The sequence below is a fragment of the Salvelinus alpinus genome, chromosome 5 (assembly GCF_045679555.1).
Source record: "Salvelinus alpinus chromosome 5, SLU_Salpinus.1, whole genome shotgun sequence".
Classification (NCBI taxonomy): domain Eukaryota; kingdom Metazoa; phylum Chordata; class Actinopteri; order Salmoniformes; family Salmonidae; genus Salvelinus; species Salvelinus alpinus.
In genome coordinates this window covers 22,411,743-22,428,134 of record NC_092090.1, presented here as the reverse complement: position 1 = coordinate 22,428,134, position 16,392 = coordinate 22,411,743, and the positions used below count along the sequence as shown (strand labels likewise).

Genomic DNA, 16,392 nt, shown 5'->3' with positions numbered 1-16,392 from the left:
CACCAAATAATGCACGCAGACCAGAATTAGGCCGATACCCGCTAATTATCAAAATCCAGAAAAGAGCCGTTAAATTCTACAACCACCTAAAAGGAAGTAATTCCCAAACCTTAACAAAGCCATTTCACCTACAGAGAGATGAACCTGGAGAAGAGTCCCGTACGCAAGCTGGTCCTGGGGCATTGTTCACAAACACAAACAGACAGAGCCCCAGAACAGCAACACAATTAGACCCAACCAAATCATGAGAAAACAAATTACTTGACACATTGGAAAGAATTAACAAAATAAACAGAGCAAACTAGAATGCTATTTTGCCCTAAACAGAGAGTACACAGTGGCAGAATACCTGACCATTGTGACTGACCCAAACTTAAGGAAAGCTTTGACTCAGTGAGCATAGCCTTGCTATTGAGAAAATCCGCCGTAGGTAGACCTGGCTCTCAAGAACAGACAGGCTATGTGCACACTGCCCACAAAATGAGGTGGAAACTGAGCTGCACTTTCTAACCTGCCAAATGTATGACCATAATAGAGACACATATTTCCATCAGATTACACAGATCCACAAAGAATTTCAAAACAAACCCAATTGTTATAAACTCCCATATCTATTGGGTGAAATGCCACAGTGTGGAATCACAGCAACAAGATTTATGACCTGTTGCCACAAGAAAAGGGCAACCAGTGAAGAACAAACACCATTGTAAATACAACCCATATTTATGTTTATTTATTTTCCCTTTTGTACTTGAACCATTTGCACATAATATGACATTTGACATGTCTTTATTCTTCTGGAACGTCTGTGAGTTTAATGTTTACTGTTACTGTTTTTATTGTTTATTTCACTTTTGTTTATTATCTACTCCACTTGCTTTGGCAATGTTAACATGTTTCCCATGCCAATAAAGACCTTCAATTGAAATTGAGAGAGGGAGACAGAAAGAGAGCGAGACAGAGGGAGAGCGAGAGAGAGAGAGAGTGGTACATGATGTGTCCATGTTTATGAACTCCTTCCAGTCAGACAGTCAAGACTATACATACTTCACATCATGACTCTGCACATTCACCAACACACTATGATATACTACTATGTATTATATTACACAATTATATACTGTATACACCAATATATACACTAATAATAATGATATGAAAATACATTTCATAGAGTTTAAACAATTCATATTTAACATTCCTATTGTTCTACGTTGAACAGGGTTGAACAGGGTGACAGGCCCACATTGTGGTTGTTCTATTATAGGTCAGTCAGTGGGGCTTCAGTTGATACAGACCCTTTTATGATTCATCATTTAGTCTGTTCATCACTCCTCTGCTCTCTGTGCATGTGCCATTCCACTCACACACTTACACACGCACGCACGTAGACACACAGACACACAGACACACACACTCTCTTTCTCTCTGCTCCTATTCAGCTTACACTCATGTATACTCACACAAGTCTGTGTGTCTGCAGAGAATCTGGAAGATTGATGACAGTCCTGTTAAATCAGCAGGACTGACAGGTCAGATAAAGAACAGCAATAATACTGTTCAGCGATGAGTGTGTGTGGGTGCTCCCTGCAAAGCTGTTACAGGGTAACCAGTTTTTCATTTCTAAATCATAGCACATCACAAACGGCTGGAGAGAGAAAATTTCTGAAGTGTCATTTAAGTGGTGGGATCAAGGGCCTGACACACACACACACACCCCTCCCGTAGCACCTCATACCGGTGCCTTCTCAACAGGTTACTGGGTTGCGATGATTGTTTGTGTGTGTGTGTTGTGTGCATGTGTGTGTGTATGTGAAATGCCTTACTGAGTCAGTGCTCAACACTGTATGTTAGTGCTGCCTGCTGGTCAGTAGAAGACACAGCAGTCTTTATCAGACCAGTCAACTGTGTGGACTGAAGCTTTGTGAGAAATGTGTAAAATATAATATAATAATATATATTTCAATACATAAATATTAAGTAATTTATAATAAGCAATCTGAATGTCAATTATTAATTTAAATGTTTTCTTAAAACTATCTAAAATCACACATTTTCAAATGATTCAGTGTTTGGCCACTAGATGGTGGCATTGTACTACAATAGGTCTACCCAGCAGTAGAGCAGTTTTCAGAATGTAGTTTGGTCTCTAGCGGTTATACTGAAAGTAAAAGTAAAAGTTACAACACACACCATTTTAGAGGGCGCACAGTTCGATACTCCTGTTCCAATTGTTTGCAAAGATTGGGTAAGTCAGATGCAATAATCGCATTTAATGTTTTCTTCATAATTGAAAGTGTTATAGAAACACGTATTATCGTTACTTTATTCCATGAACAGTGTGCTGTATGTAACCACTGTGTTAGACGTACAGTGTTGGCCTAGGTTATGTAACCTGTTACATATTTGATTGTTCTGATAAAGTTCTGGTGAAAAATACCACTGAAATGTTTTATTTGTTTACCTGATGTACTGTGTAAAGTGACTACAGTATGAATGAAATACAGTACATTTTGGCTGTATTCTGTCGTTTTCAGGAGAGTAAGGGGGTTTCAGTATAGGTCTCTCACTAGGCCTGAATTGTATGGGGGAACACATATTTCTAAGGGGGTTACATGTAACACCACTTACAAATATCTCTAAATGGCAATGATATATCTGTAGAAGTAAAGAAATAAAAAATATATAATTCTTGAAAGTTTGTATTTATTTTTTACATTAAGCAACCAGCCAGCTTCCGCATACAGCCTCTTCCTGTTTGACATTGGGTTCTCTTTTTCAGAGAGGTTGAAAACGTGAACACGGGGCCTAGTTCACATCGCTACGACAGGTGATTTATGTGATCAGGTAAGAAGGCAGGGTTCCTCTTTAAACTAACAACACTTATAAAGGCTTTATATAACATATGTAAAGTCTTTAAGCACTACATAGATGATTCACAAGTCATCTATGAGCTTATGTAATACTCTATAAAGGGTGAAATAACTGCTCACTATAGGATCCATTACCAAACGTGACATAACATTTTGTTGATAAAAAACAACTGTGCTTTATAAAGGGTGACATAATGCATGATTACTAAGATACAATGCTGTATAAAACTACTTATAGATAGTCTTATATTGTACTGTACAGTCATGGCAAAAAAGTTTTGAGAATGACACAAATATTAATTTTCACAAAGTCTGCTGCCTCAGTTTGTATGATGGCAATTTGCATATACTCCAGAATGTTATGAAGAGTGATCAGATGAATTGCAATTAATTGCAAAGTCCCTATTTGCCATGCAAATTAACTGAATCCCCCAAAAACATTTCCACTGCATTTCAGCCCTGCCACAAAAGGACCAAATCAAATCAAATGTATTTATATAGCCCTTCTTACATCAGCTGATATCACAAAGTGCTGTACAAAAACCCAGCCTAAAACCCCAAACAGCAAGCAATGCAGGTGTAGAAGCACGGTGGTTAGGAAAAACTCCCTAGAAAGGCCAAAACCTAGGAAGAAACCTAGAGAGGAACCAGGCTATGAGGGGTGGCCAGTCCTCTTCTGGAGATTATAACAGAACATGGCCAAGATGTTCAAATGTTCATAAATGACCAGCATGGTCAAATAATAATAATCACAGTAGTTGTCGAGGGTGCAACAAGTCAGCACCTCAGGAGTAAATGTCAGTTGGCTTTTCATAGCCGATCATTAAGAGTATCTCTACCGCTCCTGCTGTCTCTAGAGAGTTGAAAACAGCAGGTCTGGGACAGGTAGCACGTCCGGTGAACAGGTCAGGGTTCCATAGCCGCAGGCAGAACAGTTGAAACTGGAGCAGCAGCACGGCCAGGTGGACTGGGGACAGCAAGGAGTCCTCATGCCAGGTAGTCCTGAGGCATGGTCCTAGGGCTCAGGTCCTCCGAGAGAGAGAAAAAAAGAGAGAGAGAATTAGAGAGAGCATACTTAAATTCACACAGGACACCGGATAAGACAGGAGAAGTACTCCAGATATAACAGACTGACCCTAGCCCCCCGACACATAAACTACTGCAGCATAAATACTGGATGCTGAGACAGGAGGGGTCAGGAGACATTGTGGCCCCATCCGATGATACACCCGGACAGGGCCAAACAGGCACTATATAACCCCACCCACTTTGCCAATGCACAGCCCCCACACCACTAGAGGGATATCTTCAACCACCAACTTACCATCCTGAGACAAGGCCGAGTATAGCCCACAAAGATCTCCGCCACGGCACAACCCAAGGGGAGGTGCCAACCCAGACAGGAAGATCACGTCAGTGACTCAACCCACTCAAGTGACGCACCCCTCCTAGGGACGGCATGGAGGAGCACCAGTAAGCCAGTGACTCAGCCCCTGTAATAGGGTTAGAGGCAGAGAATCCCAGTGGAGAGAGGGGAACCGGCCAGGCAGAGACAGCAAGGGCGGTTCGTTGCTCTAGAGGCTTTCCGTTCACCTTCACACTCCTGGGCCAGACTACACTCAATCATATGACCTACTGAAGAGATGAGTCTTCAGTAAAGACTTAAAGGTTGGGACCAAGTCTGCGTCTCTCACATGGGTAGGCAGACCATTCCATAAAAATTGAGCTCTATAGGAGAAAGCCCTGCCTCCAGCTGTTTGCTTAGAAATTCTAGGGACATCATGTCAGTGATTTTCTCGTTAACACAGGTGTGAGTGTTGACGAGGACAAGGCTGGAGATCACTCTGTCATGCTGATTGAGTTCGAATAACAGACTGGAAGCTTCAAAAGGAGGGTGGTGCTTGAAATCATTGTTCTTCCTCTGTTGTGAAGAAGGCTTCAGGGCGCCCAAGAAAGTCCAGCAAGCACCAGGACCGTCTCCTAAAGTTGATTCAGCTGCGGGATTGGGGCACCACCAGTACAGAGCTTGCTCAGGAATGGCAGCAGGCAGGTGTGAGTGCATCTGCACGCCCAGTGAGGCGAAGACTTTTGGAGGATAGCCTGGTGTCAAGAAGAGCAGCAAAGAAGCCATTTCTCTCCAGGAAAAACATCAGGGACAGACTAATATTCTGCAAAACGTACAGGGATTGGACTGCTGAGGACTGGGGTAAAGTCATTTTCTCTGATGAATCCCCTTTCCGATTGTTTGGGTCATCCGGAAAAATGCTTGTCCGGAGAAGACAAGGTGAGCGCTACCATCAGTCCTGTGTCATGCCAACAGTAAAGCATCCTGAGACCATTCATGTGTGGGGTTGCTTCTCAGCCAAGGGAGTGGGCTCACTCACAATTTTGCCTAAGAACACAGCCATGAATAAAGAATGGTACCAACACATCCTCCGAGAGAAACTGCTCCCAACCATCCAGGAACAGTTTGGTGACGAACAATGCCTTTTCCAGCATGATGGAGCACCTTGCCATAAGGCAAAAGTGATAACTAAGTGGCTCGGGGAACAAAACATCGATATTTTGGGTCCCAGGCCAGGAAACTCCCCAGACCTTAATCCCATTGAGAACTTGTGGTCAATCCTCAAGAGGCGGGTGGACAAACAAAAACCCACAAATTCTGACAAACTCCAAGCATTGATTATGCAAGAATGGGCTGCCATCAGTCAGGATGTAGCCCAGAAGTTAATTGACAGCATGCCAGGGCGGATTGCAGAGGTCTTGAAAAAGAAGGGTCAACACTGCAAATATTTCCTCTTTGCATCAACTTCATGTAATTGTCAATAAAAGCCTTTGACACTTATGAAATGCTTGTAATTATACGTCAGTATTCCATAGTAACATCTGACAAAAATATCTAAAGACACTGAAGCAACAAACTTTGTGGAAATTAAAATGTGTCATTCTCAAAACTTTTGGCCACAACTGTATATATAGACATAACTGTTTATGTTTACTGGCTAGGTTTTCTGAGTGAGATCTGTCTGAGCAGTCCATAGTCTAAATCAGACATTAGACTGGATGGAGCCTGAGGGAGACCCTGGAGTCCTGAGCAGGAGGTGAGTCAGAGAGAGAGAGGCTGTCTGAGGGAGATCCTGGAGTCCTGAGCAGGAGGTGAGTCAGAGAGAGAGGCTGTCTGAAGGAGATTCTGGAGTCCTGAGCAGGAGGTGAGTCAGAGAGAGAGGCTGTCTGAGGGAGACCCTGGAGTCCTGAGCAGGAGGTGAGTCAGAGAGAGAGGCTGTCTGAGGGAGACCCTGGAGTCCTGAGCAGGAGGTGAGTCAGAGAGAGAGGCTGTCTGAGGGAGACCCTGGAGTCCTGAGCAGGAGGTGAGTCAGAGAGAGAGGCTGTCTGAGGGAGATCCTGGAGTCCTGAGCAGGAGGCGAGTCAGAGAGAGAGGCTGTCTGAGGGAGATCCTGGAGTCCTGAGCAGGAGGTGAGTCAGAGAGAGGGGAGTCTGATGTTGAAGGTGATCAGAATGGCTGTGTATTTATTGGCGTTTACCTTGCCTTCTAAGGGGTTGAGTGGACCTCATCACATGCCAGGAAAATGCACGCTACACCATAACAGAGCCGCCAGAACCCTCATTTACTCAAGGGTTTCCTTTGTTTTGGCAGTTTACTGTATTTCACTGTTGATGAATGTGTTTAGTTTCATCTGCTTTCACTTTAAGACAACACAGAAGATAATGTGATGATATCACTACAGATACTATAATTATACTATAACTATAATATAATTGCAGAGCCAAGCGGGAGTTAATGGAGTCTCCTGCTCCCAGCTGTCTCTCTATGAACAGTGCCAGGTCAATGGAGCCACCCTTTAACTTTAAAAGAGAACCCTTGACCCCTGATCTGAGGTGAGTGTTGAAATGAGTAGCTTAAAAAAAAATAAATAAAAAAATACACCCCACACTCACTCACTCACTCACTCACTCACTCACTCACTCACTCACTCACTCACTCACTCACTCACTCACTCACTCACTCACTCACTCAGTCTCTCTCTCTCTCTCTCTCTCTCTCTCTCTCTCTCTCTCTCTCTCTCTCTCTCTCTCTCTCTCTCTCTCTCTCTCTCTCTCTCTCTCTCTCTCTCTCTCTCTCTCTCTCTCTCTCTCTCTCTCTCTCTCTCTCTCTCTCTCTCTCTCTCTCTCTCTCTCTCTCTCTCTCTCTCTCTCTCAGTCTGCTGACTGAGGATCGGTTCAGATGCTCTGTGTGTTCAGAGGTGCTGAGGGACCCGGTCTCCATTCCCTGTGGACACAGTTACTGCAGGCAGTGCATCAGCACATACTGGGTCCAGCCCGGCCCTGCAGGAGACTATGTGTGTCTCCAATGCAGTAAGAGATCCAGAGTCCGGCCTGTGCTCTGCACTAACCCAGCTTTGGCCAGGTTGCTCCAGGGCCTCCAGCAGGCAGGCTTCAGTCCTGCCCTCCCTGCTCTGGGCTATGCTGGTCCTGGGGACGTGGCCTGTGATATCTGCTCTGGACAGAAGCTCAGAGCGGTGAAGTCCTGTCTGACCTGCACTGTCTCCTACTGTGAGAGCCACGTCAGGCAGCACTACACTGTCCCAGCACTGCAGAGACACATCCTGGCTGATGTCACTGGAGACGGGGGACACAAAGGTCACCAAGGCAATGCTGGACAGACAGAGAGGATCAAAGAGGTGCTGTCATTAACAATACACTATGTGAAATGACTACAAACACTTATCTACAAGCACTTATAACACTATTAGAATGAGACGAACTGAAGTGTGAATGTATTATATTACCTGAACTGTGTGTTTCATGTTTTCTCTTAAGGAGGAGACTATGGAGACTGAGGAGGAGGAGAGAGAGAGTGTCTCTAAAAAGATGACGGAAGTTAAAGAGGAGGAAGAAGATTCTGATGAGGGACTCTCTGATCTGAAGAAGAACCCTAAAACTAAAACTCTTCTCTCTGAAGTGAAGAACATCTCTAAGTTCTACTCAGACTTGAAGCAGGAGAACTCTGAGCTTAAACATGTTGTTCGTGAACTCAGTAAAAAATATACTGTGTTAAAACAAGAGGCAACATTTGAGAAAGAACTGGTGGACATCAGAACTGCTGATCTGAATAAGATCACAGCTACTCTCATCTCAGACCCACAGCAACAGAGAGAGGCTGAGTATGTGAGAAGAAACCTGAAGAATATGACCATGGACTATGGTTCGTATGACAATAATGACTCCTTAAAGTGACAGTTTTTATTTTTTAAGGTAGTAGTAGGTGTCACGTTCCTGACCTGTTTTCTGTTATTTGTATGTGTTAGTCGGTCAGGACGTGAGTTTGGGTGGGCAGTCTATGTTATGTGTTTCTATGTTGGTTTTGGGTGACCTGATATGGTTCTCAATTAGAGGCAGGTGGTTTACGTTTCCTCTGATTGAGAGCCATATTAAGGTAGGTGGTTTCACATTGTTGGTGGTGGGTGGTTGTCTCCTGTGTCTGTGAAGTGAAGTTCGTTTTCGTTCCTTGTTTAATAAATATCATGTCAAATCACAACGCTGCATTTTGGTCGAATCCCTGCTCCTCCTCTTCGGATGAAGAGGAGGAGGAAATCCGTTACAGAACCACCCACCAAACCAGGACCAAGCAGCGTAAGTTCGAGCAGTGGAATACTAAACAGGAATGGACATGGGAGGACGTGTTAAACGGCAAGGGTTGCTACACATGGGAGGAGATCCTGGCTGGAAGGGATCGCCTCCCATGGGAACAGCTGGAGGCAGTAAGGAGAGCGGAGGCAACCGGAGAGAGGAACCGGAGATATGAAGGTACGCGGCTAGCACGGAAGCCCATGAAGAAACCCCAAAAATGTCTTGGGGGGAGGCTAAGAGGTAGTGGGCCGAGGGCAGGTAGGAGACCTGTGCCCACTTCCCAGGCTAACCGTGGAGAGCGGGAGTACGGGCAGACACCGTGTTACGCAGTAGAGCGCACGGTGTCTCCTGTACGTGTTCATAGCCCGGTGCGGGTTATTCCACCTCCCCGCACTGGTAGGGCTAGATTGGGCATTGAGCCAGGTGCCATGAAGCCGGCTCAACGCGTCTGGTCTCCAGTGCGTCTCCTCGGGCCGGCATACATGGCACCAGCCTTACGCATGGTGTCCCCGGTTCGCCTACATAGCCCGGTGCGGGTTATTCCACCTCCCCGCACTGGTCGGGCGACGGGGAGCATTCAACCAGGTAAGGTTGGGCAGGCTCAGTGCTCTAGGGAGCCAGTACGCCTGCACGGTCCGGTATTTCCGGCGCTACCTCCCCGCCCCAGCCCAGTACCACCAGTGCCTACACCACGCACCAGGCTTCCAGTGCGTTTCCAGAGCCCTGTTCCTCCTCCACGCACTCTCCCTGTGGTGCGTGTCTCCAGCCCAGTGCCTCCAGTTCCGGCACCACGCATCAAGCCTCCTGTGTGTCTCCAGAGTCCTGTACGCACTGTTCCTTCTCCCCGTACTCGCCCTGATGTGTGTGCCCTCAGCCCGGTACCACCAGTGCCGGTACCACGCACCAGGCCTATAGTACGCCTTGAGAGTCCAGTGTGCCCTGTTGTTGCTCCCCGCACTAGCCTGAAGGTGCGTGTCCTTAGCCCGGTGCCTCCAGTTCCGGCACCACGCACCAGGCCTACAGTGCGCCTCATCCGGCCAGAGCCATCCGTCTGCCCAGTGCCATCTGAGCCATCCGTCTCCCCAGCGCCATCTGAGTCATCCGTCTGCCCAGTGCCATCTGAGTCATCCGTCTGCCCAGTGCCATCTGAGCCATCCGTCTGCCCAGTGCCATCTGAGCCATCCGTCTGCCCAGTGCCATCTGAGCCATCCGTCTCCCCAGCGCCATCTGAGCCATCCGTCTGCCCAGTGCCATCTGAGCCATCCGTCTGCCCAGTGCCGTCTGAGCCATCCGTCTGTCCCGAGCCATTAGAGCCGCCAGTCTGTCCCGAGCCGTCAGAGCCGTTCGTCAGTCAGGAGCCGCTAGAGCCATTCGTCAGTCAGGATCTGCCAGAGCCGCCAACCAGACAGGATCTGCCAGAGCCGCCAACCAGACAGGATCTGCCAGAGCCGCCAGTGAGCCAGGATCTGCCAGAGCCGCCAGTGAGCCATGAGCGTCCAGAGCCGTCAGCCAGCCATGAGCGTCCTGAGCCGTCAGCCAGCCATGAGCGTCCTGAGCCGTCAGCCAGCCATGAGCGTCCAGAGCCGTCAGCCAGCCATGAGCGTCCTGAGCCGTCAGCCAGCCATGAGCGTCCTGAGCCGTCAGCCAGCCATGAGCGTCCTGAGCCGTCAGCCAGCCATGAGCGTCCTGAGCCGTCAGCCAGCCATGAGCGTCCAGAGCCGTCAGCCAGCCATGAGCGTCCAGAGCCGTCAGCCAGCCATGAGCGTCCAGAGCCGTCAGCCAGCCATGAGCGTCCAGAGCCGTCAGCCAGCCATGAGCGTCCAGAGCCGTCAGCCAGCCATGAGCGTCCAGAGCCGTCAGCCAGCCATGAGCAGCCCCTCAGCCCGGAGCTGCCATTAATCCAGAACTGCCCCTCAGTCCAGAGCTGTCTCTCTGTCCGGAGCTGCCCTTCAGTCCGGAGCTGCCCCTCTATCCTGAGCTATCTCTCTATCCTGAGCTACCTCTCTATCCTGACCTACCTCTCTGTCCTGAGCTACCTTATCCCGGTGCTGCCCCTTGTCCCGGTGCTGCTCCTTATTTCGATGTTACCCTTTAAATTAAGTGGGTGTAATGGGAGGGTGGTCATTCGGAGGGGGAGACGTAAGCTGGGATTGACTATGGTGGGGTGGGGACCTCGCCCAGAGCCTGAGCCACCACCGTGGTCAGATGCCCACTCAGACCCTCCCCTAGACTTTTGGTGGTGCGTTCGGAGTACGCACCTTGAGGGGGGGGGTTATGTCACGTTCCTGACCTGTTTTCTGTTATTTTTATGTGTTAGTCGGTCAGGACGTGAGTTTGGGTGGGCAGTCTATGTTATGTGTTTCTATGTTGGTTTTGGGTGACCTGATATGGTTCTCAATTAGAGGCAGGTGGTTTACGTTTCCTCTGATTGAGAGCCATATTAAGGTAGGTGGTTTCACATTGTTGGTGGTGGGTGGTTGTCTCCTGTGTCTGTGTTTGTCGCGCCACACGGGACTGTTTCGGTTTGTTTGTCCGTTCGTTCTTTTGTGTAGTCATTTTTCCTGTTCGTGAGTTCTTCGTTGTATGTAAGTTCGCATGTCCAGGTCTGTCTACTCCGTTTTGTTATTTTGTTAGTTATTCAAGTGAAGTTCGTTTTCGTTCCTTGTTTAATAAATATCATGTCAAATCACAACGCTGCATTTTGGTCGAATCCCTGCTCCTCCTCTTCGGATGAAGAGGAGGAGGAAATCCGTTACAGTAGGTTATTAGATAGTATTGTTAACAGGTTCTTATGAATGATAGTTCAACACTCATGGTGTTATGACTGGTTTCATAAAGATGTTATAAATGTCTTAAGTATACCCCATTCAAGTAAAGTGTTACCTTTTATATTTTAGATCTTGAAACGATCAGAAAATAATTTTGCCAGTTAGACTCAACAGTCCTGTACGTTACTCTTCAGTTAGACTCAACAGTCCTGTACGTTACTCTTCAGTTAGACTCAACAGTCCTGTACGTTACTCTTCAGTTAGACTCAACAGTCCTGTACGTTACTCTTCAGTTAGACTCAACAGTCCTGTACGTTACTCTTCAGTTAGACTCAACAGTCCTGTACGTTACTCTTCAGTTAGACTCAACAGTCCTGTACGTTACTCTTCAGTTAGACTCAACAGTCCTGTACGTTACTCTTCAGTTAGACTCAACAGTCCTGTACGTTACTCTTCAGTTAGACTCAACAGTCCTGTACGTTACTCTTCAGTTAGACTCAACAGTCCTGTACGTTACTCTTCAGTTAGACTCAACAGTCCTGTATGTTACTCTTCAGTTAGACTCAACAGTCCTGTACGTTACTCTTCAGTTAGACTCAACAGTCCTGTACGTTACTCTTCAGTTAGACTCAACAGTCCTGTACGTTACTCTTCAGTTAGACTTAACAGTCCTGTATGTTACTCTTCAGTTAGACTCAACAGTCCTGTACGTTACTCTTCAGTTAGACTTAACAGTCCTGTATGTTACTCTTCAGTTAGACTTAACAGTCCTGTATGTTACTCTTCAGTTAGACTCAACAGTCCTGTACGTTACTCTTCAGTTAGACTCAACAGTCCTGTACGTTACTCTTCAGTTAGACTCAACAGTCCTGTACGTTACTCTTCAGTTAGACTCAACAGTCCTGTACGTTACTCTTCAGTTAGACTCAACAGTCCTGTACGTTACTCTTCAGTTAGACTCAACAGTCCTGTACGTTACTCTTCAGTTAGACTCAACAGTCCAGTACGTTACTCTTCAGTTAGACTCAACAGTCCTGTATGTTACTCTTCAGTTAGACTCAACAGTCCTGTACGTTACTCTTCAGTTAGACTCAACAGTCCTGTACGTTACTCTTCAGTTAGACTCAACAGTCCTGTACGTTACTCTTCAGTTAGACTCAACAGTCCTGTACGTTACTCTTCAGTTAGACTCAACAGTCCTGTACGTTACTCTTCAGTTAGACTTAACAGTCCTGTATGTTACTCTTCAGTTAGACTCAACAGTCCTGTACGTTACTCTTCAGTTAGACTTAACAGTCCTGTATGTTACTCTTCAGTTAGACTTAACAGTCCTGTATGTTACTCTTCAGTTAGACTCAACAGTCCTGTACGTTACTCTTCAGTTAGACTCAACAGTCCTGTACGTTACTCTTCAGTTAGACTCAACAGTCCTGTACGTTACTCTTCAGTTAGACTCAACAGTCCTGTACGTTACTCTTCAGTTAGACTCAACAGTCCTGTACGTTACTCTTCAGTTAGACTCAACAGTCCTGTACGTTACTCTTCAGTTAGACTCAACAGTCCAGTACGTTACTCTTCAGTTAGACTCAACAGTCCTGTATGTTACTCTTCAGTTAGACTCAACAGTCCTGTACGTTACTCTTCAGTTAGACTCAACAGTCCTGTACGTTACTCTTCAGTTAGACTCAACAGTCCTGTACGTTACTCTTCAGTTAGACTCAACAGTCCTGTACGTTACTCTTCAGTTAGACTCAACAGTCCTGTATGTTACTCTTCAGTTAGACTCAACAGTCCTGTACGTTACTCTTCAGTTAGACTCAACAGTCCTGTACGTTACTCTTCAGTTAGACTCAACAGTCCTGTACGTTACTCTTCAGTTAGACTTAACAGTCCTGTATGTTACTCTTCAGTTAGACTCAACAGTCCTGTACGTTACTCTTCAGTTAGACTTAACAGTCCTGTATGTTACTCTTCAGTTAGACTTAACAGTCCTGTATGTTACTCTTCAGTTAGACTCAACAGTCCTGTACGTTACTCTTCAGTTAGACTCAACAGTCCTGTACGTTACTCTTCAGTTAGACTCAACAGTCCTGTACGTTACTCTTCAGTTAGACTCAACAGTCCTGTACGTTACTCTTCAGTTAGACTCAACAGTCCTGTACGTTACTCTTCAGTTAGACTCAACAGTCCTGTACGTTACTCTTCAGTTAGACTCAACAGTCCAGTACGTTACTCTTCAGTTAGACTCAACAGTCCTGTACGTTACTCTTCAGTTAGACTCAACAGTCCTGTACGTTACTCTTCAGTTAGACTCAACAGTCCTGTACGTTACTCTTCAGTTAGACTCAACAGTCCTGTACGTTACTCTTCAGTTAGACTCAACAGTCCAGTACGTTACTCTTCAGTTAGACTCAACAGTCCAGTACGTTACTCTTCAGTTAGACTCAACAGTCCTGTATGTTACTCTTCAGTTAGACTCAACAGTCCTGTACGTTACTCTTCAGTTAGACTCAACAGTCCTGTACGTTACTCTTCAGTTAGACTCAACAGTCCTGTATGTTACTCTTCAGTTAGACTCAACAGTCCTGTATGTTACTCTTCAGTTAGACTTAACAGTACTGTATGTTACTCTTCAGTTAGACTCAACAGTCCTGTATGTTACTCTTCAGTTAGACTTAACAGTCCTGTATGTTACTCTTCAGTTAGACTCAACAGTCCTGTACGTTACTCTTCAGTTAGACTCAACAGTCCTGTACGTTACTCTTCAGTTAGACTTAACAGTCCTGTATGTTACTCTTCAGTTAGACTCAACAGTCCTGTATGTTACTCTTCAGTTAGACTTAACAGTCCTGTATGTTACTCTTCAGTTAGACTCAACAGTCCTGTACGTTACTCTTCAGTTAGACTTAACAGTCCTGTATGTTACTCTTCAGTTAGACTCAACAGTCCTGTACGTTACTCTTCAGTTAGACTCAACAGTCCTGTACGTTACTCTTCAGTTAGACTTAACAGTCCTGTACGTTACTCTTCAGTTAGACTCAACAGTCCTGTACGTTACTCTTCAGTTAGACTCAACAGTCCTGTACGTTACTCTTCAGTTAGACTCAACAGTCCTGTACGTTACTCTTCAGTTAGACTCAACAGTCCTGTACGTTACTCTTCAGTTAGACTCAACAGTCCTGTACGTTACTCTTCAGTTAGACTCAACAGTCCTGTACGTTACTCTTCAGTTAGACTCAACAGTCCTGTATGTTAACTCCATCTAGGCTGCTACATGAATACACTATTACAATAGTTTAGATGTCAGACCATTCACAAAATAGCCATATGTCAGAGAATAATGTATTATACGGTAAAATGCGGTTTCCCAGATTTATGTTCTATATCCACTGATTTTTTCTAATTCTAATAAAGTGTATGTTTCTCTCCACAGTGGATGTGACTCTAGATCCTGATACAGCACATCCCCAACTAATCCTGTCTGAAGACAGGAAACAAGTTATATTTGGAGATGTATGGCAGGATCTCCCTGACAACCCAGAGAGGTTTGATATCTCTGTCTGTGTCCTGGGAAAGGAGGGCTTCTCCTCAGGGAGATTCTACTATGAGGTGCAGGTGAAGGGGAAGACTGGCTGGTCTTTAGGAGTGGCCACGAAGTCAATCAACATGAAGGGGACGATTTACCTAAATCCTGAGGATGGATACTGGACTGTGATGCTGAGGAATGGACAGTACTGGGCTGGCGCTGTCCCCACTGTCCCCATCTTCCTTAGAGAGGAGCTCCAGAAGGTGGGGGTGTTTGTGGATTATAAGGAGGGACAGGTCTGCTTCTACAATGTGGAGGCCAGGTCTCATATCCACTCATACACTGGCTACACCTTCACTGAGAAACTCTATCCATTCTTCAGCCCTGGTAATAATTACAGTGGTAAAAACTCAACCCCACTGGTCATCACTCCTGTAGATGTCACTGACTGACTGGTTTATACCAAACATTGAAATACTGTTAACTGCTAATGTAATAGCGACCAGGTAATGTAATAATTAATTGTAATGTAATACATATTACATAAATCAGCAGATAATTTATTTACATTTTACATTTATAATGCAATAACTTTTCCTGATAATGTAATCATTCAATTGCAGTTATTAATGCAGAACTAAATTATTTTGTGGATAAGGTTATCATTTCATGTGTTAACATAGTAAATCACAGTCTCATAATGTAATCCAATAAGACCTACCTGTCCATCTATCTCTGTGGACCATATCATCTTAGTGGATGAGATCCACATTCTTCTTCCTGATGTAACATGACATTGGGAAGAATGAAAACAGTTCACTAAATACCACAGGAAGCCCAGGTCTGTATGCACTGTCATATGTTCAGTAAACCCCTGCAATTACATTATTACATGACTTACTATAATAATTAAATACTGTCCTGCGTGATGATGCTTCTTACTATACTTTAGTTGAATACTTTTTTTGCTGTTGAACTAGAAGGAGAGCTTGCAAGAAATCCTTTCATCGCCCTGTGTACTACGCTGTATCCTGTGAATATGACAGTAAACGTTGATTTGAAATGAGCAGTCAGTTCAGCATCAGTCATGTAGGTAACTGACCAAATGAAAGAATCAGCAACATAAAGAGATGTAATAGGGCCTTGTGCCACGAGCCAGAACAGCTTCAACGTGTCTTGGCATGGATTCTACAAGTGTCTGGAACTCTATTGGAGGGATGCGACATCATTCTTCCACAAGAAATTCCATCATTTTATGTTTTATTGATGGTGATGAAAAACGCTGTCTCAGGTGCCTCTCCAGAATCTCACATAAGTGTTCAATTGTGTTGAGATCTGGTGACTGAGACGGCCGTGGCATATGGTTTACATCGTTTTCATGCTCATCAAACCATTCAGTGACCAAACCATTCAGTGACCAAACCATTCAGTGACCAAACCATTCACTGACCACTCGTGCTCTGTGGATGGGGGCATTGTCATCCTCTGGGTCATAGCGATGGTAGCCAAAATAATGTCCTGCCCAGCATTTTTATACATGACCCTCCCTAAGCATGATGGGCTGTTAATTGCTTAA

General features: G+C 45.4%; 1 protein-coding gene across 4 annotated transcripts; it reads left to right on the top strand.

Annotated features, from left to right (window-relative positions):
• Window positions 1–2,139: 2,139 nt before the first annotated feature.
• LOC139575744 (E3 ubiquitin-protein ligase TRIM39-like) lies at window positions 2,140–15,745 on the top strand. 4 transcript variants are annotated; one of them, XM_071400992.1, is made up of 7 exons: window positions 2,140–2,248; window positions 2,783–2,847; window positions 5,880–5,974; window positions 6,657–6,770; window positions 7,093–7,573; window positions 7,713–8,097; window positions 14,724–15,745. In XM_071400992.1, exons 3-7 carry the CDS (start codon window positions 5,937–5,939, stop codon window positions 15,266–15,268), a joined length of 1,563 nt encoding a protein of 520 aa, XP_071257093.1. In that variant the 5' UTR covers window positions 2,140–2,248; window positions 2,783–2,847; window positions 5,880–5,936; the 3' UTR covers window positions 15,269–15,745. The 4 variants fall into 4 exon arrangements, with proteins under 4 accessions (XP_071257093.1, XP_071257095.1, XP_071257094.1 ...); XM_071400994.1 differs by having other exon boundaries at window positions 5,880–6,241; XM_071400993.1 differs by having other exon boundaries at window positions 5,880–6,347.
• The last annotated feature ends 647 nt before the right edge of the window (window positions 15,746–16,392 follow it).